The sequence below is a fragment of the Benincasa hispida genome, chromosome 4 (genome assembly GCF_009727055.1).
Source record: "Benincasa hispida cultivar B227 chromosome 4, ASM972705v1, whole genome shotgun sequence".
NCBI classification, from domain to species: Eukaryota; Viridiplantae; Streptophyta; class Magnoliopsida; order Cucurbitales; family Cucurbitaceae; genus Benincasa; species Benincasa hispida.
The window spans coordinates 61117541-61140227 of record NC_052352.1 but is presented as its reverse complement, the minus strand read 5'-3'; the positions used below and the strand labels follow the sequence as shown (position 1 = coordinate 61140227).

The window sequence follows — 22687 nt, the reverse complement described above, 5'->3', positions numbered from 1 at the left end:
ACGATGACAGCTCTAATTGTGAAGAGAGGAAAGTGATCTGTGAGTGAAGAAAAGAAGAGAGAAGGAGAGAGAAAAGTGATTTGTGAGTGAGGAAAAGAAGATAGAGTTGGAGATGGAGAGCAAGACAGTTATTCCAAGTGCTCGAGTTTATATTGGGTAAGTTCATTCGAATATTACATCAACGTAAAGTAATTTGTCATTATCCTAACTAATTTCCGTAGGTCATACGTGTATGTTTTCCAGTCAAGCAGAAACCGACTCGGTCCCACTGAATCTGCAGGATCGCATTTGGGAGCTCTGAATGGTTGCTGCTACTACGCTCGTCTTAGTCCTCCCTCATCCACTCCATTCTACGCCGATTCTCAACTCTCAACGCTCCAATGTTTGCTGCACCGCTGGGATCCGTCTCCGCTTCTTCCTTTCTCTCACAGCTTGGCTCCAGTGATGCTTCTCACGCCCCTTCAAGCTCCGCCTCCACCTCCCTCGTACTTCGCAGGCCTCTCTCTCAGTCAAGTTTCGGAGTCCTAGATACCTTATCTCCCCCGCCGGAATCAGTTCGACGTGCTCGGGTGAGTTCACTGTTCATCACTTCTTTCTTGAATTAACTTTTTTGCCTGTGCTTTGAATTTTTTTGCGATGTGCGTTGTCTGTTATCGAATAGTCGAAGGAATTAGGGTTAGATTATTTAGAGAGAGTGATACGCAGAACGGTTTAGCTTATGGGAGCTGAGTGAGGCATGGCATTAAACAACGGGATATAATATAAAAGAAAAAGTAGTACAAGAGAAGAGCTACATTTCATCATCACCTTCAACCAAGGGTTAAAGAGGACTTTTACCTGGTAGCAAACTCAGAAACCTTTGGTAGACACTTCGTCATAATATTTGCTAATATATTTGAGTCTGTCTTCGAATGATAAACTCCTATGATCATAGAATTAGAAGTTACATCACGTTTAATCTATCTATTCGAGATAATTATAAAATTTTTATCCATGCAAATAATGCAAAAAAAAAACACTCACACTCCTTACCACGTCTGAAGACAAAAAGAGCTCCCAACCGACTTCTAATTGCATTTTCAGATTTAAAAGAAACATGCCTCACACTTCTCAACACACTTTAAGATGCATAAGGATCCTTACTTGACACACAAATTTAATGAAGGGGTCACTCTAGTCTTCTCCTTATCATTCCGATTTTATCAGATATCTCCAAAGGAACTAAATGTACTTTAATGTAACTATACCTTAAGATGTAAAAGCCAACTCCTAAAACACACTCTAAGATGCACAAGACGACCACCATTTGACTCCAGAATATGCTCTAAGGGGTTGTTGGGAGGCTGAAATATAATCAAGATTACTGGGAATCAGAGTGTTGGAATGCGTAATATATCGAGGGCAGAATGGAAATGGGATCGTGAAATGTGAAAACGGTGGGAAAGAGGGTTGGGTTGAAAACTGTGGGAATGGAATGAGTTTGGTATTACAAATCGGATACAAAACGCTCAATCCAAACATGGGTTTTTTATTACATTCCATTCCATTCCAAACTCTATCACATTCCAGAAAAACAAATAGGCCCTCAGAGTTGAGGTACCCCATTCAGATCCTAAAAGCTCTCTAAGATGCATATGAGCTCCCACCCAACTTATAAATGCATTATGAGACTTGACAACACCGACTTTTGAACTCTTAACTAATAACTCCCTGAAAAGGTAAAATGCAAGAAGATCCTTGTCTCTAAAATGCACTCTAAAAGGTGAACCACATAGCCAACTTCTCAAAGAATTTCTAAGATGCAAATGAACCCACCCAACTCTAAAACCAAATAATCTTCAGAAGATGCTTCATAGAGAGCCAAAGGCATATGGACAAAGGAACTACAAGAGGTAATTTGGGTTTACATAATGACACAACAAACTATCGCTAGCACTAGCAAGATGTTATTTGTTTAAACATTTAGGGTAGGGGTTGATATATTCACAAAAAATTTTATGCCAATCTATCCAATCTCTCAGACAATCTTTAAATTGTAGAATTTAACCATGTGTGAAATCTTGAACAAAGGTGGAGTCACAAAGTAGGCCATCATGAGGACCAATTTGCACATGAAGCTTAATTTGCAAAAAGTAGGCACCTATGCACACATTAGAGAGTTCCTAGTTGAAGTTTGGAGCCTGAGTGCTCAAGAGAGTTTTCCAAAACACTCTAGATTGAATCCAACTTGGTGAATTTCTGGCCAAACTTAGAAAATTCATCTCGGTCAAAATCATACAAATCCCAGGTCAAATTGGAAAAGGACACCCATACGGAAATGGGTGTAGAGGAGCTCGTGTATCTTTAGTCATAGGGCTCACCCCTCAAGAACTTTGCTTCTCTGTCAGCTTCTTGTCTCGGATTCTATTCTCTACGAACCCGAGGAAAGGCTGCACAACAGTAGTAAGGGCGTTAAGACCAGAGCTTTTTGTAGTGTTAATAGTAATACAAGTGAATGAATCTCATCCCCTATCAAGTGAAGTGCTTACGCCTTTTTAGAGATAGGGGCGAGCTTCTTTTTTTCTTCGGAAGATGGTCAAGGTATTTTGTTTCCAAGCCACATCACTAGATGCGCATGTAGGCGACTCTAAACCCCTTTTTCTCCTCTTTTGATAGGGCTTTGTGGCCAAAGTCGTGATGATGTGGCAAGCGGTGCCAAACAAAATGCAGGCACTACTGCTGACTTATGCACTCTAGAGTTGGCAAAATTCCCCGCGGGACCCACCCAATCGGAGCGGGGAATCCCCGGTTTGACAGGGGATGGGGTCAAACCGAGGACCTCTTTAGGGTGAAATGGTGGGGATGGGGGCAGGGTTGGGGACGGGGTACCCTCCCCCGCCCCGCCCCGGCCCCGTTGCCAACCCTAATCTCTCCCTGTGGCAACATTTGTCAGGAACTAAATGTAACATCCCGAATTTCAGGAAAATTTAAGTTAATTATCTAAAATTATTGAGTTTAAATTTCTCTTTCATTTGGAAAATTGGGGTTAAATTGAAATAATTGAAAAAATTTTATTGATTAAATTGAATTTAATTGATTAGATATTCGAACTGATTATCTTGGAAATATTGAATTTTGCTTCTCTTTGATTTTAGATTTTAGGGCCAACTTAAAAATAAATAAATAAATAAAACAGATAATTAATTTCATGTGGTTTGAATTGATTTAAATATTTGGAAGGATTTAATTTGTATTAAAATGATGGATCTTATGCCCTTTAATTTTGGTTTTTGAAACTAAATTAAGATAATTTGAAAAGTTAATAATTTCTAAATTTAATAGAATCTTTGGAGATTTTGGAGATATTGTGATAAAATATTTTCAAAATTTGGAAAAAAAATAAAAGAATTGAAAATTTTTCGAAATTAAATGAGAGTGAAAAAAGGTAAAAAATTGGGGAGAAAGCAATTCGGTTTTTCAGCGACAGCTTCCACAAAATTGTTGATTGCCAGAGTTTCAACTGTTGGATTGTGCTCAAATTTGGTCAGTCTGTTCGAGACATATAGAGTTTCATTTTGAACGGTTGGATCATTGTTTGAAGCTTTAGTTTGTTCGTAATCGCTGCTGAATAAAATCTGTAAACTAGAAATTCCCCTTCTCTCCCACTCTCGCAAACCCTNGGGGATGGGGGCAGGGATGGGGATGGGGAACCCTCCCCCGCCCCGCCCCGGCCCCCTTACCAACCCTAATGCACTCTACTCATTACCACTAAACGACGAAGCCTTGAGCAAAAGGAGGGACTTGAACCCTCAACCTCAGCGCTGCTCAATTGTTGGGCTAGATAGGTTTACAGGGAGGATCAATGTAATTGACTATCTAGGGATGGAGTTATAAGAGGGCTAGGTTATATACATTCGAATTATGAGAAGGAGGCATCCGAACGCATTTAAATAGATACTATATTGCTCCATGCAATAGGGGGATACCTCTGTTACAAGGATCTTGACAATGGAAAAGACTTTTGACAAGGTTTCTTCCATATAGATGAGGTGAACCAGAGGAAGGCAGCATATTGAAAGATCAATCAGCCAAAATATCCATGAGCAGCTACGATATTATAAGTTTCTTCCTCCTGACCAAATCTGTAAAGGCATGATTAGCTCCACAAATCTCACGGCACTGACCATAGTAAACTCCTCGTTGTACCAAAATGGAGATCTGATTTAAACGACCAGGTACAACATCACATTTGACGCCTGCAGCTTTGCCCCTCTTTTTCTCATCATATTAAAGGGGCGCAGCTTTGTATGAGGCTCGTACTGCAGGATTCGTCCAAAAATGCCTCTTCTGGGTCCCGTTAGAGCTAGAAGCACGGTTTGGCTTGAGAGCAGGAAGCTTTTGCCAGCGTAACAATCCAAACGATCCCACTACATTAGGACCTTTTCGACGTTGCACAAAAGCCATTACTTTATGTTCAGCTACGCATGATCCCTTCAACAAAAAAATCCTATATATATATAGAGAAATCCTCAATGAAAAAGCCTTCAATGAAAAATCCTATACTTCAGAGTCGACTGAACATCAAAATCTCTAATGCAAACTCTGGCTTCTTCAATAATTTCAATTTTTTAAGTTTCAATTCAGCAATGGTTTTTCATCTTGCAAGCTCATCGTGGATTTCTAGCATAAATTAATTGGGAGAGATGTAAGAGAGATGGAGTACAAGGAAATCCAACATGATGGCGATAAGAGTTGGAGAAGAGGATTAAAATGTAAATTTTATTGTCAATGAGATCAGAGAAGTCCTATTTCTCTTCTTTTTCAATCAAGATGATTTAGGATTTTTCTTTGAGATTGCGAGAAGCCTGTTTCTTTTTTTCAACTTTTGAGGGTGAAAGGTCATTTTACTTATTGATGACAACAGAGTTTCAATTTTTTTCCTTTTGAAGGATTGGGTAAAAAATGTTTACCTGTTCTAAATAAGTTTATTTTATCAATAACTCATATCAAGACTCTCCTAACCTAACATCCATTGCCCTTTAAATGGTAACAACAAATGAACAAATAAACTAACAAGTAGCGAGCAGTAGGGAAATTTATTGGTAAAAATGGGGATAAGAGTAACGGGACCACATTCAGGCTTCATTTGATTGCAGCTGCATGTGAATTTGCAGAAAATAATTCAGGGAAATCGGAACTGTTTTATCAGACACAGGAACTGGGCAGGACGGTTTGTTGGTCTCAGCAAAAATCCATCTACAAAAGCAGCTGTGATTACTGCAACGTCCTCAGCATCTGTGTGCATTGGACCTGCTCTTGAGGTGCAAGAAATACGGGAGAGATCCAACAAGTGGCAATGGAACCAATACTCCATAAACTATTTTGTTTCTCACTATCAACCTTCTCGAGAGCAACCACAATCAAGTTCAAGTCCTCCTGTCGTCCTTTTAGTTCATGGATTTGGAGCTTCTATTCCCCATTGGCGAAGGTCCATATCCTTCTTTTCACTTTATTGACATTTTAAAATTAAAGGTTATAGCTTTCTCACATATCTAAAGCTTAACTTTAAAAGGATTAAAAAAGTCGCTGCTTCTTGTTCTTCAAGTAGTGTCACCTGATTTAACTTGATGCATGTCTGAATTCCTTGGTGCATTTCTGAACTCACTGCAGTTAAAGAAGTCTAACATGGGGCATTTTGGTAGTGGGGCTTATCTTTTAACGGTGACCTTTGTGACCTTTGTGCTTCTTTCTCTACCTTTCTTCGAATATTTTGTGGAGATATTTGGTGTTGTTAACTGTTGGTTAGGTCTTGTTGGAGTCAAGCTTCTTATGAAAAAAAAAAAAAAAATTGTACTTGACTGGAGTCCCTTCCATTAGTAGGATCTTTTCTTTTTTGCAGGCTTGTTTTTGCTGGATGCCCTTACATATTCAATTCTTTTTCAATAGAAGTTCGGTTCTCTATCAAAAAAAAAAATGTTTGGTCAATATTGCTAATGACATTGCCTTTCAACGATCCAACTTAACATTCTCAGATACTATTTTACTAATGATGCCACAAAATGTTGCAATTTACTTTTGAATAAAAATTGCAAATTTGTATCTTCTTCACATTTTGTTTTATCTAGCAGGCAGTTCATGCACCATCCTTTGGTCTGCTCGTTCTTTTGATTTGTCATTTCTTGGGTTCTACCAAATATCCAAAGTTTATAACTGTTTTCCTTTTTTTTTCCTTGTTTATTTTTGGACGAGGAACAAAGGTTTTCTTTTTCTTTTTTTTTTTTCATTTTTCATTTTTTAATGATAAAAGTTAAGATAAAAAAGAATAATCAATAGTATATCTGAAGTGCTTACACAAAATAGCTTCCTTCTGACGGTTTTTTGGTAGTTAATATCAAAGTAACAACAAACTCCAAACTAACGATAATATCTTTAATGTATTCGATTAGCTACTAAACTCATTTATGGAAGGCATGCAACAAATTAAAAAATGGCCATGCCAGAGGAGAGAGTGCTTGTTGCAGAGGGAGGGAAAAGGGCAGGGAGGAGAGAAGGAAGTAGAGCGATTGAGCTTGCAATTCTACTTGTAAATGACTTGTCGAGGCCTGAATAGCCAACCACTATACCCTTTGTGTGTTACTATGTTGATTCTTCTGCTGGTATTTTCCCTTTTTCTAACTTACTAATACTTGGATTGTTGAACCGAAGTAAGACTTGAATAACCATATCGAGTATTTTAGGCTCAATAAGCCTATAAACCCCACTTCCATCTATCAGTTTCTAAGATTTATTGTCATACATTTTAGGAATGTTTTCAAAATGAAAGTGAAATTTTGAAAAATAAAGTAGTTTTCAAACTTTTTTTTAATTGGTTAAAATTCAAATGTTTATAAAAAATATGAAAATCATGAGTAAAAAATTGGGAAAAATCAACCATAAATTTTAAAAACCAAATGGTTATGAAATGTCAACCTTAGTTATTAGACATGGTAAACCATTAATTTACACACTAGTAAAAAGTACTGCTACCTCATCCTGTTCCTGAATGGGACGTATGCTTGGCCCCATATTTCATTGTGATTTATTTATTTCGTACATTCTTGCATTTTTTAGAAAAATAATTTCTCGAGTTATCTTCTTTCCTAGGGTTTTTTTTCTTACTCTCTCCATAATCCATAATCCAGTAAGTTCTGGCAATTTTAGTACAAGCCATTCGTGGGTGTTGTGGACTGTCATTAAACCAATTTATTCACAGAAATTCCAGCGATCGACTGGATCATACATCAAACAGTCAACATGCCTTTATTCAGAGATTTGTTCATGTCATGCATGTCAGCGAGACCTGATATTTTATTTGGAGATTTCTTCAGGAATATTAGCACATTGTCTCAATATTCAACTGTCTATGCCATCGACCTTCTTGGCTTTGGTGCTTCCAATAAGCCTGCCGGCTTTGCATATACCATGGAAACATGGGCAGATGTATGTTCAGATGGAAGCTTCAATTTTGTATTTGATTTTACAAAGACCTTTCATTATCGATCAATGGGAAATCGTTAATGTGACTTCTTTCTCAATGGTGACAGTTGATATTAGATTTCGTGGATCAAGTCATTAAGAAGCCAACTGTGCTAGTGGGTAACTCGGTGGGAAGCCTTGCTTGCGTGATCGCTGCTTCAGGTGCGTCAAGCCAACATTTTTAGGAATAAATCTTTAGAAAGCACTCTTGATTTTTCAAAGTGTTCTTATGTTTAACCAAAAACCAGATTCCAGTAGAAATCTAGTTCGAGGACTTGTTCTCTTAAACTGTGCTGGTGGTATGAACAATAAAGCAATTGTCGACGATTGGAGGATCAAACTGTTATTACCATTGCTTTGGCTGTTCGATTTCTTACTGAACCAACGAGTAATTGCTTCAGCGCTGTTTGAACGTGTGAAGAAGAGGTATTTTTGTTTTCATGTGGGTAAATCTAAATGGAGTTAAAATTAGGAGCGATAGTTGATTCAATTTTGTTGGTTTTGTAGCCAACCAAGAAAGAAATCAAATCAAACTAATGGTTTTACCAAGAATGGATCCAAAGCAATGTCCAATAAAGAACAAAACTAGTGGATTGGTTTTTATTTGGTTCAGTTTATTATCGGTTTGGTTTTCGGTTTTTGGTGTTTTATGTTTTTTTCTTCCAAATTCTTATTTTTATTTCCCACTTTTATTTTGAATTGGTTTTTTTCCTAATTTGAAGTTAAAATGGGGTCTATTTCTTTTTTTTATAGATTGGAATTTGATATTTTTGGTTTTTTTTTCTTGGCACTATATTTTAAAAAAGAAACATACAAGTGTCAAAATAATTGGTATTTTTTCTAAACAACAAATATATATATGCACCGTCATAATTATAATACTAAAAGATACCTAATGTTAGAGGTTGTTTTATGATATACCATGGGTTTGATTCAGTTTAGATTGGTTTTTCAAATAAAAAACCAATCCGAACCAATATTTTTTTGTTTTCTCCAAATACAAATCAATATGTCTAATTTTATACTAAAAAACCAAACCATTGGATTTGTTTGAATTGTGGTTGGGTTTTTCAGTTTTTTGTTGCACTCTTAGTTAAAATTATAAAAAGTGTAATATTTCTATGTAGAGATAGCTTGAGGAACATTTTGTTGTCCGTATATGGAAACAAGGAAAGTGTGGATGAAGATCTGATAGACGTATGAGCTCCTTCTTCCCAGCTCACCTCTCTTCTTCCTCAGATTAACGATGTTCTAACCATAACCATATTTGAATTGATAAATATAGATAATTGTGGAACCAGCCAACGACGAAGGTGCGCTTGACGCTTTCGTTTCAATCGTTACAGGGCCACCAGGGCCAAGCCCGGTTCAACTAATGCCGAAAATTTCCGTGCCTGTTCTGATTTTGTGGGGAGATGAAGATCCATTCACTCCACTTGATGGACCTGTTGGGAAGTACTTCTCGAAGTTAAGTAAGGAAGTTCCAAATGTAAGTCTTTTTGTGTTGAAAGGAGTAGGACATTGTCCTCATGATGATAGACCTGAATCAGTGCATGAAAAACTTCTTCCATGGCTGGCTCAGCTTCCTGCTTTGTAACAAGCAAATTTATATGCATCAACAATATTTATGTATATTTGTTTGTATTGTATAGTTATTCCCCCTCTGGAAGGCTTCAGTGAGGGCCAAATCCTTGCATGTCTTGTAACAATTTGATAGTTTATCATTAAAAAGTGTCGTCATAAATAGTTTGATTGTTTAATTGTTGTACAGGGAAAACTCGAAATTCTTAGCACAATTAATTGCCAGTGATAACGTATTTTCAGTTTTGTACCACATTCTAGAAAATAGGCTAATACAAATGACAAAATTTTAAGGGTAGCTTTTAGAAAAGGAAAATTGTAATGGGTAGCACAAATTATATTATGATCTTGAAAAATATGAAAAAGGGTGAAAAAATCATTCTTGAAAGAATATGAAACATGGAGAAAACAAATTCAATAAATGCGGTATACTGCATTTGATTTTCCACCTTTATCAACCGAAATTTATGAAGGGAAGTAAAGTTCCAATTTTCCATTCGAAATTAAAAATAAAAGTAAAAAAACAAAAACAAAAACAAAAACAACAAATACATTCCTTTCTAAAACCTGCTAATTTCGAAAATTCAAATATTTCAATTTACTAATAAAAAAATAATAATAACTAATTTTAGGGTAATTTGATAAGTTCAAATTTAGGGGGAAAAAGAGATGAAAACCCACAAATAAAAATAGAAGTTATTTGAGACAATTTTTTAAAATATACCTTTAAAATTGAGTCTATTTGACAAAATTTCTCTTAATAATAATTGTTTCTTCTTCTTTTTTCCTCGAGTTTTAACACTTTTTCTTGAGTTTAACAATTACATTGATTGAGAATCATTTTTAAGGTGATAAAAATTATAACAATTAAAAATGTGATTTAAAAACTTCTAAAAGAATATATGCACCGAACATATTTAGATATGATTAAAATCATCCTAAAACATGCTTTTAACTATCCAAAACCAATTTCTTCTAAAAAAGATTATCCACATCCAATTTTGATGATATAAAAATTGTATTTAAAAGTATAAAATATTTAACATTTAAATAATTGAGTGATTAAAACGTTTTCTAGAATGATTTTGAATGACAATTGTTTATAACACTTTCAAAATAACTCTAAAAAAAATGTACCAAGCATATTTGCCGCTCCAAATAATATAATTCTTCACTTGATAAACAGTTTGAAACATCATATTTGTGAAGCATGCATTATGGCATTATAAGATTCTCACTATGAACACGATCAAATCAATCATTCAACCAAATTAACGTTCAATATAAGAACTAATACTACATTAAATTACAAACCCCACAAAATTTTCCCTTGAGATATACAGGCAGATAAAATTTGATGTGAACTTTTCACCCCATGTCTCGGTCCTGAAATCGAGCTCATGTTGTGGGGGAGAAGAAGCCAACTACTTCTGGAGGGCCATTGAAAGGCTTCTCGAATTGCACAAATATGGATTCCTCTGTAATGATCCAGTTCCCATCATCTGACTTCTCACAAGATTGTGAACAGCTCTAAGAAAACACATAAACATGAACGAGAATGTAGTTTAAATAATGAAACAATATCAGAAAATCATATGGTAACATAATAATAGAACTCGATTATATATTTTCTATTTTGGCTCGAAATTGACCTAGGAAGCCGAGACTTCCTCCTTACACAAGCCTCAAGCTATTTATTGATCAAAATCTTCTCCCCTTACCTCACTCCCCTCCCCTTACTTTATACTAAATTTGGTAACAAACTCTTCCCGTGTGGTCCCCACACCATTCTCCTCTTCTAACTAATTTTATTCCCTTCTATTTCCTCATTTACATTTGTGCCCCCTCTTATTCTTCCTATTGTTTTTCCTTTCATATTTCCTAATTATAGGGGGTCTATCATTACCCTCCCCCAAAATACCACCTTGTCCTCGAGGTGAAAATCTGGAAATTGTTCAGCGATTTGTATTCCGTTTTCCCATGTTGCATCTTCGGTTGGCAGTCCTTCCCATTGAATAAATACCTCAAAATCAGTAGGTGATAATATAGTGGTGCCAATCTTCCTAATCCCCAAGACGGCCACTGGATGAGGCTTGATTTGTTCTTCTGCTTGCCATGCTGGTGGTGTAGAGATTCTAGGCATCAAAGTACCTACGGCTTTCCTTAGTTGCGAAACGTGAAGTACTAGGTGTATGCTCACATTGGGGGGGGGGGGGGGGGGGGCGTGGGGGTGATTTGGAAAGGACCGATGAAGCGTGCGAGCCAGCTTTGGATGTTTATGAATTAGTAGGGAGCTTTGACGGTATGGTTTAAGCTTGACATACACCCAATCCGAGACCTCAAATTCTACCTCTCGTCGTTTAGAATCCGCTAATGCCTTCATTCGTTGTTGAGTTGCTTCTAGTGTACTCTTGAGTTGCTTGAGCATTTCATCCCTATCTTTCAATAGCACATCCACTTCCCCCACCACTGCGTTTCTGGACTCATAACAGACTAATGGGGGTACCGGTCGGCCGTAGACCACTTCATAGGGTGATCTTTTGATTGCTGTGTGGTATGATGTGTTGTAGTTATACTCAGCCCATGCCAACCATTTAGACCAATGTGAGGGTGTTCCCATGGCAAAACAACGGAGGTAAGCTTCTAGTCCGCAATTGACCACGTTGGTTTGCCCATCCGTTTGTGGATGGTATGATGTGCTCCTTTTCAACCGAGTGCCCATTAGCTTGAATAGTTCTTCCCAGAATAGGCTAGTGAAGATTTTGTCTCTGTCTGATACTATGCTCCGGGGAACTCCATGTAGTCGCACGATCTCTCGAAGGAACACCCCTGCTACTGTGGCCGCGGTATATGGGTGGCGGAGGGCGATGAAGTGTGCATACTTGGACAAACGGTCTACCACCACCAAGATAGAATGATGTCCCTCGGATTTTGGCAACCCATCTATGAAATCCATACTGATATCATTCCAAATAAGTTCTGGTATTGGCAACGAATGTAGTAACCCTGTCGGCGCTAAAGACAGGTACTTGGCTTGCTGACAAACCGAACAATCTCCCACAAAAGCTCTTACCCGTGCCTTCATACCTCTCCAGAAGAATTCCTTCTTGAGCCGTTGGTACATTTTAACCACTCCGTTGTGACCTCCGATCGGGCTGCTGTGGAATTCTTGGAGTAGTAGTGGAATTGTTGGGGATTGAGGTGGTAGTACGATCCGTTGTTTGTACAACAAAAGTTCCCCCTTGAGTGAGTACCCTTGTGGGTAAGGTTGTCCTGTCCGTATGCTCTCTCGAATACCTTGCAACTCCGGGTCTTGCTCAACTTGGCTACTAAACACGACTGGATTAAGCAAGTCAATCATACTTAACATGGTCAGTTCCATTGCGGAAGGTAGTCGGGATAATGCATCAACGACTGAATTCTCCAAACCTTTCTTGTACTCTATGTCGAAATCATACTCGATCAATTTGGCTACCCATTTCTGATATTCTCCAGTGATGATCCGCTGTTCCAACAAGAACTTGAGGCTCGTTTGGTCGGTGCGCACGGTGAATTTTCGGCCCAAAAGGTAAGGTCTCCATTTTTGGACAGCCATGACTATAGCGATCAATTCCCGTTCATATGCGGCTTTGAGGCGATGTGTTGGTGGAAGTGCTCGGCTGAAGTATGCTATTGGCTGTCCCTCTTGCATCAGTACTGCTCCAACTCCTACTCCTATCTCTGATGCGTCCGTCTCCACCACAAACACTCGGTTGAAGTTGGGGAGTTTTAAGACAGGGAGTTGTGCCATTCTGTGCTTCAGAGCTTCGAAGGTCGTCTGAGCTTCTTCATTCCATCGGAATTTCTCCTTCTTGAGCTATTGGGTCAATGGAAATGCAATGGTGTCGTAGTTTGCTACGAATTTGTGGTAGTATCCGGCTAGCCCAAGGAATCCCCTTAGCTGTTTTACAAAGGTAAGGGTGGGGCAGTGCATCATAGCTTCAATCTTTGATGGATCGGCCGCTACACCTTCAGCTGAGATCATGTGTCCCAGGTAATCAATTTGGCTGGCTGCAAATGTGCACTTTTTGAGGTTGGCCACCAATTGGTTGTCTTCCAATGCTTGCAACACAAGAGACAAGTGTTGGACATGATCATAGATTGAGGAGCTATAGATTAGGATATCATCAAAGAAAACCAGCACAAATTTACATAAATAAGGTCGTAAGAGATCGTTAATTACCGATTGGAATGTCGATGGGGCGTTCCTCAATCCGAATGGGATAACCAAAAATTCGTAGTGGCCTTCGTGGGTTCGAAATGCTGTTTTGTGGACATCTGAGGGTGCCATCCGGATTTGGTGGTAACCTGACTTCAGATCGATCTTGGAGAAGATTCGTGCTCCAGCTAACTCATCAAGAAGCTCATCTACCACCGGAATGGGGAAGTTATCTGGTACCGTCACTTGGTTTAAAAACCTATAATCCACACAAAAGCGCTAGCTGCCGTCCTTTTTCACTAGTAACACTGGACTGGAGAATGGACTTGTGCTGGGCTGAATAACTCCGACGATGAGCATCTCCTCCACCAGCCTCTCGATTTCATCTTTCTGGAATTGGGGGTATCGGTATGATCGGACATTCACAGGGTTTGCTTCGGGTTTCAGCTCAATATGGTGATCGTGGCGCCGCGCTGGGGGAAGTCCTCCCACTGACTGAAACTTCTGCAAAACCTCCCAGATCTCAGGATGATTCCCCTCCGCTGTTTGGCGCTCCTCTGTTTTGGTCAGAAGTGAATTCAGCTCGAGCAAAATTCCTTGTCCCTCTCCTCTGACGAGTTTCAACATAGACTTAAGGGATATTTGTGCTCTCATCAGGCTTCGGTCTCCTTTTAAATGCAGTCTCCAGTCTCTGATCTGAAAATCCATCTCAAACATGCTCCAGTCACATTCTACCCGCCCCAACGTCATCAACCTTTAGACCCCCAAAACCACATCGGCACTGCCCAGAGGTAAGGGAAAGAAGTCATTAATAATAGAAAGATTTGGGAGGTTCAGAACTACACCTTTACAAATGCCAGTCGTCCGGACAGAGCTTCCTGTCCCCAACATTATGTCGTAGCTTGTCGTGGGTGTTTGCGGCAGTTCAAGGACCACTACCAGCTCCTTATCAATGAAATTATGGGATGCCCCACTGTCTATGAGAACAATCACGTCTCTGTCCCCGATTGCTCCCTTAACTTTAATCGTTCGGGGTAAGTCGATTCCAGCTAAAGAATTACGGGATAATTCCCAAACTTTAATCATTCGGGGTAGGCCTGCTGCTGCCCCGGTCCCGGTTGGTTTCGATGGGCTTGGGCCGCCCCCTCCCCATTTCTTTCTTCAGGCCTCCTTCGTGTCTTCGATGATCTGGGCCATCCTCATTTTTTCCTTAAGCCCCATAAGCTTGAACATCCACATTTCAATTTGTATATCCTTCTTAAGCCCGCTAACAAATTTACTCTCCAATGTTTCATCCGAAAGATCCTTCAACGGCCCAGAGAGTTGCGCGAATCGCCACCGGTACGCTCGAACGCTGCCTTCTTGCTTCAGTGTGAGGAACAAAGCTCGACGATCTTCCTCCTTAACCGGTAAGAATCGCAACAGCAGCTGCTCTTTGAACTTAGCCCATGTGTCCATCGGCATCCTTTCTTCTTCCCATTGGTGCCATTCCAGTGCATTCCCTTCTAAACACAATATTGCAACCTCGATTTTGTCCTTCTCCGATAGTCGGTTTACCATGAAATACCTCTCGACCCGATGAAACCACCCCAACGGATCTTCTCCTACCTCTCCCTTGAAGATGGGGATCTCTAATTTCCTCAATCTCATATCGAATAGTGGCACTTCTCTCCTCTCCCTGCCATCTTCCATCGTCGACTGTTTTCCCTTATCCGTCACAGTCCACTCGGACGAGCTCAACTCCCCGTCTCCGGGGGCTTCCGTTTTCTTTGACCAAACCTCCAGTGCCCGCAACATCTTCTGCTCGAGCGTCTCTCCCAGTGCTTCTATCTTGGCAGCCATGATGTTTTCGGTGACCTGCTGCATCTCCACGAACCTTTGGTCCATCTGGTTTTCCATCCCTACTTGTAGTAAGGTCAGGTATTCTTCTACTGCTGTCATTCTTGCTTCCATCTTCTTCACCATACCCCTCCCAAGAAGGAACGGCTCTGATACCAAATTGATAGAACTCGGTTATATATTTACTATTTTGGCTCGAAATTGGCCTAGGAAGCCGAGACTTTCTCCTTACACAAGCTCTCAAGCTATTTACTGATCAAAATCTTCTCCCCTTACCTCACTCCCCTCCCCTTGCTTTATACTAAATTTGGTAACAAACTCTTCCCATGTGGTCCCCACACCATTCTCCTCTTCTAACTAATTTTATTCCCTTCTATTTCCTCATTTACATTTGTGCCCTCCTCTTATTCTTCCTATTGTTTTTCCTTTCATATTTCCTAATTATAAAGGGCCTATCACATAACTGTACGGTAATGGCCGTGATACACAAGTACACAACTAGAACAACAAATTAGTAAATAATAAATAACCAAAAATAACATGTGAATAAATAATCTAAACCATCACCTCCACAAAATAAACATGTGAAAGGGGGAGAGTTCAAACCAATGACCTATTATTAATTGGTGTCTTATCTACTCAGCTACCAAAATTAGTAAGAGCAAACTATCACATATATTAGATGTGTTGATCAAAAATATGCCTAAGAGTAAGCAAGTTTTCCTTTTAAGTAGGTGTTATGGTTTGGTTTGGTTTTGTTTGGTAGCCAAACCAAAAATGTTCAAAAAAATAAAAGAAAAAGAACCCGAATCGTCTGTTCGGTCCGAACCAAACCGCAAATATTTGGTTTGGATTCAATTTTCAAATCTAAAACCAAACTGAACTGAAAATTTCAGTTTCCTTATAATTTTAAACAGAACCGAACTGATGCTTCAGTAAAACCCAAATTTTTTTGTTCGGTTTTGACAATATCTTGATTTGGTCTGTTTTAGTGTTCACTCTTACTTTTAAGCATCAATGTGTTGTGTGTGAATGAGGATAAATGCATCAGCATCACTAAACGAAGATATTAGTATTACTCCTCTACCATCTCCAAAGTCGTATAAAAGGGGGCTAAGATTTACTGGCCTATTTAGAATGACTTTCTAAATGCTTCAGAACACTTTTTTTTCAGACAAAGGCCAAATCAACCTACTTTAGACTAGCAAAAGGGAAAAGATAACTCACTTTAGAACAAGTATGTACCAAAAGCGTCATCCAGTTCCAGGTCTCCAGCAACTGTTTTTGACTTTCATCAGCTGCTTCCTGAAGAAAATATAGCAGTGGAGGCATTAGCTGCATTTCAAACTGCCTTGATCCACCACATGCCTTGCACTTTCCAGCTTCTCCATCCTCTGCTCTTGCCAAAATCGGCTTCCCGCCAAACGAGTACCTGAAGATAGAGAACAAAATGTTAAAAGAAAACAGTTTTATAAATATTGATAGTTGATCAACTGAATGATGTTAATAATTAATGGGCAAAACCGTACACCAAAACTTGTCCTCTCAGCACTTTTAGTATGTGAGGTAGGCACAACACTTGTAAAAGAGTTTCAAATAGTTTGGCTTAAAACTTGGGTTAAAATAGATGTGTTGCGACTGTTGTCCATATAGTTATATTGTCTCTACTACATTTGTAACATCAAAAAGTTTTATTCCCTACTCTTAAGATTCGTTAATGAAATGTAAACATGACACCCATTTCCTACAATTTGGAATGAAATGATGCAGTTAGAGAAATTTGAGAGATTGATTGTGCATATGAGAATTCAGAAACAAGTAATGGAATTTGCCTGAAAGGTATCAAAGCTTGACCCAACCCAATCACTTGCCTCTTCACTCCTAATCCATCCTAACTGCTCAACTATAAACCTTACCATTTCAAGATACAAAGTGCCACACTTGGGATTCATCAATTAGTGAGTAAAAATAAACATTTATCTTAAAAAAAAATCAAGGACTAAGTTGACAGGATATGTAATTTAACCAAAAAAGAACAACTGAGCAAATGAACATAATCTAAATTTTTTGAAGTTAGAACTTCCCTTAAGAGCATTTGTTTTCTAGAAAAAGAGTTCCAAGAAAAACAAATGACCACGGAAAAGAAATGATAATTGGTCATCACATTTCAATAAAACATAAGGTGGATTGAGGAAGGGCAAAAGCAGATGTTTGCACACACGCAGACACGAATGTTGTATGGAAAAAGTGTGGATCTGGCTGACACACCAGAACACGCTAAGGCACATGTCCAAGGAAGGATTCTAAGGCTCGACTGGCAGAATGCCAAAGGTGATGAAGGTTTGTTTGTTACTATTCTTTCGGCCATATTGTTTTTCATTGGAGTTTCTTTTGTTAGTGGGCTACCTTTAGTGAGCTCAGATTTTTTTATTTCTGTATATTCTTTCATTTTTTTTCCCTCAATGAAACTTTGGTTAAAAAAATCTAAGATGAATGAGCCCAGCATAAACTATTTGTAGTTGATCTCAGAAGATCTGTGAGCTATTTAATATCCTAGATAAAAAGAGATTTGAAGCCCTAATATCAAAAACATGACAACTTCTACCCACCAGGTCAATCCACGGTAAACAGAAATATAAATAATAAGATGATAAGCAGATAACTACACGTTAAAATTTTGTAGATTAGCGCAATACAATACCTGAAACATTGTTCTGGATATGCATCCAATTTCTTCTTGAACTTCAGGTAAGTTCTATCAGCAGTCAGAGCCTTGTCATATTCATAACCTTCTTCTGACCACTTTTCTTCTTGTATTGAATCCTCCGCATCACTTTGATTCTCCTTTATAGAGAGTGATGCATAATTGGAACAGATAGAGATATCCTTCGATGATGGTTCATCTTCAGTATAGATATAAAAGCATGGTACCACTGTAAACAAATAGATGTATTATAGCATTAAAAGTGTTTCTAAATCCAAAACTTAAACAAATAAATAGTGAAGTAAAAAGTGAACAACAGTGCAGATTTTCAGATACTTTATTTGAGTGGGTTATGTCGCTAATGCAAGAACCACCTGTCTTATTAATTGGCGAACTACACTCAAACCTGTTTGTTTTGGAGGTTAGGAACGGAAATAAGGACCAAATGCTGTTTCGCTCTAAATGGATCAAACCTCTACTGCAGAAACCAGCTTTAGCATAGTGTACTCAGAAAAAAAATGTGTGTGTGTGTGTGTATGTACGTGGAATGATTCTTTTTGTTGAGTCCAAAAAAAATCATTCATCTCCAAGAGTCCCCTTGGTTTTTTTACAGGCAAGAATTGGACTTTCTTGAAGTCAGGGTGGGAGAGCTCCTGGGTATCTGGTTTTTCTTAGCAAAACTGGTTCCTTTCCTCTCCAGCTAACTTGAAACACGAAGCATTGCTGACATCTGGAAGGAGGATATTAACACTTGGGACTTTATAAAACGTCTTCATAATTGGGGAAGGGAAACTTGAATTTCCAAATGGACCTCCCATGCTAGTCTGTATAAGGCACTGCTGCAAGTTCCAGCGAGTTGAGGGTTTCCCTGAAATCTATGCTGAATGTCTTTAGGTTCTTTCTTTTTTATTTTCAGGCTCTGTAACTTCCTTAGCCTTATAAGAGATCTCTTATCCCTTTCTAGTACCTTAAAATCACTAGTTACTGATATTTCTTGTTTCCTATAAAAATAAAAATAATAATAAAAAAAGAATAGGATAGTGCACATCTTTCTTAGAGAAAGGGCTTTTTTGTGGTGTGCGGGAGTGTGTGCCCTATTGTGGGATCTTTGGGGGAGAGGAACAACTGAGTGTTTAGAGGTGTGGACTGTGGATAGGGATCCTAGTGAAGTTTTGTCCTTGGTGAGCTTCCATGTCTCCCTTTGGACTTCAATTTCAAAGACTTTTTATAATTATTCCCTAGGTAACATTTTACGTAGCTGAAAACTCTTTCTCTAGGAGGATTTTGTGGGCTTGGTTTTTAGTATGTCCTTGTATTGCTTCATTTTTTTATCAATGACAGCAGTTCATTCTAAAAAAAAATAAAAATAAAAATTGGAAGCACGCAGCTAAGAAGTACCAAGGCATGAAATCAAACCAAAAGATAATCCAATTGGACTACACTAGCCTTGGTCAAGTTTATGCTCTGCAACAATATTAGTTGTAAAACCAACAAAAAGAAACTAAAGCAATGAAGTTTGTACAGAGTTTTCTTATTGTCCAGATGCCACACCTGGTGTTTTCACATCAACAACTCTTGTTGGGCTCAAAGTTGAGCTCTTTGTGACAGTCTTAGAGTTGGATTTACTAGGAGTTCCCTTGGCATGAGAAACTTTAGTTGCAACCTCTGAAAATGCCCTTTGTAGCTCTTCCAAATCCATTTCTTCTTCGCTTTCCTCATCCACTTGCTCCCACCAGTTGGTTTTTGGAGCTGAAGTTGATGTTGTCAATGGGAAAATTTCTTGAGAAGCTTTGGAGAACTCCTGGTCACATGATTTTTGAACACGAAGAACTCGCCAACTGCACACTCCAAGCGAGGAAATCCAAAGTTCACCATTAGAGCAATAATAACTGACGTTCCATCAGCCAAAGAGATAGGGGAAAAATTAATACTGACCCAAGGGAACTGCTCCCACATTCTGGAGTTAGACAACCAAAAACTAGGAGGAGGCGTTCATCTATCTTTGTTCCTTCTATTGAAACTGGAGCATAAAGCTTCAAGAAAACACAACTACCTTAAATATAACTAATTAAAAATTTTCAAACAGAATGGAAGAAAGTAAAATATGAAGAAAGAGGAAGTGTATGATGAGGAAAAGTTGCAAATTTTAAAAACATAAAATAAAATCACCTGTAAAACAAGACATAATTTACTTCCACACTGAGAACAGTCTAGCAAAGTGGGGTTGACATTTTGAAAAGGCAAGTCCTGTTTAAAGCAATAATCAAATGTACCTTGCAACTACCATTAAAAAGAAAAATGTATTCATGCTTGAGGATATCATCTAACCAGCAACTTACAGGAAGCCCACCAACTTTTGTAGTATAATGATCAGAAAGTTCAAGATTATCATCCGCCCAAGGACCTGGCAAGCCTAGAATGACTCCACCCATCACCACCCTCTGCTAAACAATCAGGAATGCAATTTTTTGAATACTTTAAATACTGTAACTCATCTAAAATATATACTCTCGTTTTTCATTGTAAGAGAAGAACAAAAGGCAAATGCACTAGTCAGAATTTAACTTTTAAATGCTTGAGATCAGAGATATAGCATATGCAAGATTTTTTTAACTTCATCTGGCTCGACAGTTTCTTATATACTCAAGCAAAATCAACGTCATTCAATCAAACTCAAACTCTGTTCAATTTGTTTCTCCATTGTAGTTTGCTGTTTTTTGTCAACTGATAACTCAATCTTTTTCAAATACAGCTTTTCGATTCTTTTTTATAGCCAACCAATTGCTTTGTCCATCCCTCTTAATTCAATCTGTATTTGTTTTTTCCCTTAGTTTCATGTTTTCGTTTGGACTACTTGAACGTTGGTTGAAGAATAAATCAACCAAAATCCTCGGAGATGCACAGAAAAAACAACGAAACAAAATTTTTTTTAAAAAAAAAAAAAAAAAAAAAAAATCAAAACCTTGGGGATCTTAAAAATGAATGGCGGCGGTGCTATCTCACCAACGGAGCAGGTTAGGGGTTGAACCACTGTGTTTCTGAGAAAAACAAAAAAGATAAATAATTCCGAGTGCTCGGAGAGGTGAGAGAATGTGAGAGGGAGGGAGTGGCAGCGATTTTGTCGGAATGATGAGACTGCGGCAGCTGATAATGCAACGTGGCTGAGACAGCGTCGATCAGGAACGGCGTACGGCGGAGCAGGTGCACTGGCTGGCAACTGGAGGGAGGTTGTCAGTGAAGTAGGGGTTACGGTTTAGAGGGGAAAAAAAGGAAGAAAAATAGTTAAAATGAGTCCATCCTACCAAATTATCCGATCAAAATTTGATGGGTAAATTATTTTTATTTGTTTTTTAAAATATTTTAATTCTGATTATTATAAGGGAGGGGAGGGAAGGTATAAAAATGAATGTACCGATATTATTTATAAAAAAAAAAGTACGACATTTACGTTGTTATAGTCATCTCTACAACCATTTAAATAATGTTGTAAATGATATTTTTTTAGTTCAACCATATGTAAATTGAGAATTTGATATGAGCTATGATGGATAATTCATGGATATTTTTTTTAAATATTGTGGTTATGAAAAGTATCTAGTGAAATATGGTTGTTTTGAAAGTATTTAAAGATTTGTAATTGTTTTGGAGATTTTGAGGTTGGGAAAAGTATAAAATATTATGTCGAGGGTCAACCCTCGACCAAAAAAAAAATTGAAGAGGAAGTCGAGGGTTCAACCCTCGACCTACTTGAAAGACATGTCGAGGGTTCAACCCTCGACCTAATTAAAGTTGTTGTTGTGCATGCGCAGCAATTCGTCTCATTGGCATGCATCCCATCGCCCGAGCTGTTGACCAAATTAATTCCCGTGGGTCGAGTTTTCGAAACTCGAGCTACAAGTTTTTAAGCCGCTCTCCCATTCTCACTTATCATTTCTCAAGTCACAACTTCTCTACCTTCTTTGAAAGACCTACAAGTTACTTCTGCCTTTTTCATTGCTCTCTACCTTCTTCGAAAAACTGTCTATCTTCTTCTCCAAAAGTTTTGCTTTCTATCGAACCTCTTCTCTTTTGAAAACTTACAACAACAACAACAACAACAAAATCACTCCATTTTTTGTTCTAAATCTCCTAAAAATCTTATATTTTCATAATATTTTGTTTTTTTTCATAGTTTTTGTTGTAGATCCATATTCTCATAATAGTTTATTTTTTCCATAGCTTTTGTTGTCGGGTAACAAATAGTAAAGAAAAGAAAGACCATTGTCACTTTGGGGAAAAAAAAAAAGTAAAACCACTATTAAATTTGTAAGTTTACTGTTTATTTATTACTAGTTTTTTTATATTTAGTAGATTTATCATGTTGAATTTTTAGTAGTTGTTGAATTCAATAATATTTACATATTGATGTTAGTAATTCTTTCTCTATCAGTGTTAATCTTATGAGTTATTATTAGTGTTAATCTTTTTTATATTATGTTATACCAACATGTTAATCTTATTTATATTTTATTTGTTTTTGTTTGTATTTAAGTATAGTTTATTATTATGTTTAGAAAGTTGATGTTTATGCTTTAATATTTTTAGTTTAATACAAAATTATTGTAATTGTTTTAAATATATTTCTTATGATATATATTTTTTTTTTTTAGTATTAACTTGAAAATATAGTTTTAAAAAGTTTAATTTATTGTTATGTTTAAAAACTTAGATGTTCATAAATCTTAATATTTTTAGTTTAATACAAAATTATTGTGATTTTTTTAATATACTTCTCATGATATTTTATCTTTTTAGTATTAAATTTGAAAAAATAATTTTAAAAAATTTACCTTATTGTTATGTTTAAAAAGTTGATGTTTATAATTTAAAAA

The 22687-nt window shown here is 37.6% G+C and overlaps 2 protein-coding genes across 8 annotated transcripts; one reads left to right on the top strand and one right to left on the bottom strand.

Moving 5' to 3' along the window:
* LOC120075359 (pheophytinase, chloroplastic) lies at nucleotides 1-9254 on the top strand. 4 transcript variants are annotated; one of them, XM_039028673.1, is made up of 8 exons: nucleotides 1-156; nucleotides 244-569; nucleotides 5136-5467; nucleotides 7347-7458; nucleotides 7563-7656; nucleotides 7743-7920; nucleotides 8622-8691; nucleotides 8841-9005. In XM_039028673.1, the coding sequence occupies exons 2-8, from the start codon at nucleotides 381-383 to the stop codon at nucleotides 8868-8870; spliced, it is 1005 nt and encodes a 334-aa protein (XP_038884601.1). In that variant the 5' UTR covers nucleotides 1-156; nucleotides 244-380; the 3' UTR covers nucleotides 8871-9005. The 4 variants fall into 4 exon arrangements, with proteins under 4 accessions (XP_038884601.1, XP_038884599.1, XP_038884600.1 ...); XM_039028671.1 differs by having other exon boundaries at nucleotides 5-156; nucleotides 8780-9254; XM_039028672.1 differs by having other exon boundaries at nucleotides 9-156; nucleotides 5154-5467; nucleotides 8780-9254.
* Nucleotides 9255-10220: 966 nt separating this feature from the next.
* On the bottom strand, nucleotides 10221-21127 carry LOC120076522 (programmed cell death protein 2-like). 4 transcript variants are annotated; one of them, XM_039030375.1, is made up of 8 exons: nucleotides 20779-21127; nucleotides 20156-20260; nucleotides 19986-20063; nucleotides 19752-19849; nucleotides 19368-19654; nucleotides 17814-18045; nucleotides 16340-16544; nucleotides 10221-10605 (listed from the first exon to the last, which is right to left on the bottom strand). In XM_039030375.1, the coding sequence occupies exons 2-8, from the start codon at nucleotides 20246-20248 to the stop codon at nucleotides 10474-10476; spliced, it is 1125 nt and encodes a 374-aa protein (XP_038886303.1). In that variant the 5' UTR covers nucleotides 20249-20260; nucleotides 20779-21127; the 3' UTR covers nucleotides 10221-10473. The 4 variants fall into 4 exon arrangements, with proteins under 4 accessions (XP_038886303.1, XP_038886305.1, XP_038886304.1 ...); XM_039030377.1 differs by having other exon boundaries at nucleotides 20820-21127; XM_039030376.1 differs by having other exon boundaries at nucleotides 20156-20257; nucleotides 20820-21127.
* Between the last annotated feature and the right edge of the window lie 1560 nt (nucleotides 21128-22687).

Coding starts and splice junctions, on each gene's coding strand:
- LOC120075359 (XM_039028671.1), top strand. CDS start 381: ATGTTTGCTGCACCGCTGGGATCCGTCTCCGCTTCTTCCTTTCTCTCA. Junction 5,468..7,346: donor TCTATTCCCCATTGGCGAAG/GTCCATATCCTT, acceptor AGATTTCTTCAG/GAATATTAGCACATTGTCTC. Junction 7,921..8,621: donor TTTGAACGTGTGAAGAAGAG/GTATTTTTGTTT, acceptor ATTTCTATGTAG/AGATAGCTTGAGGAACATTT.
- LOC120076522 (XM_039030375.1), bottom strand. CDS start 20,248: ATGGGTGGAGTCATTCTAGGCTTGCCAGGTCCTTGGGCGGATGATAAT. Junction 16,545..17,813: donor TATCCAGAACAATGTTTCAG/GTATTGTATTGC, acceptor CTCTATCTTCAG/GTACTCGTTTGGCGGGAAGC. Junction 10,606..16,339: donor TGGTACATACTTGTTCTAAA/GTGAGTTATCTT, acceptor GTGTTTTCTTAG/AGCTGTTCACAATCTTGTGA.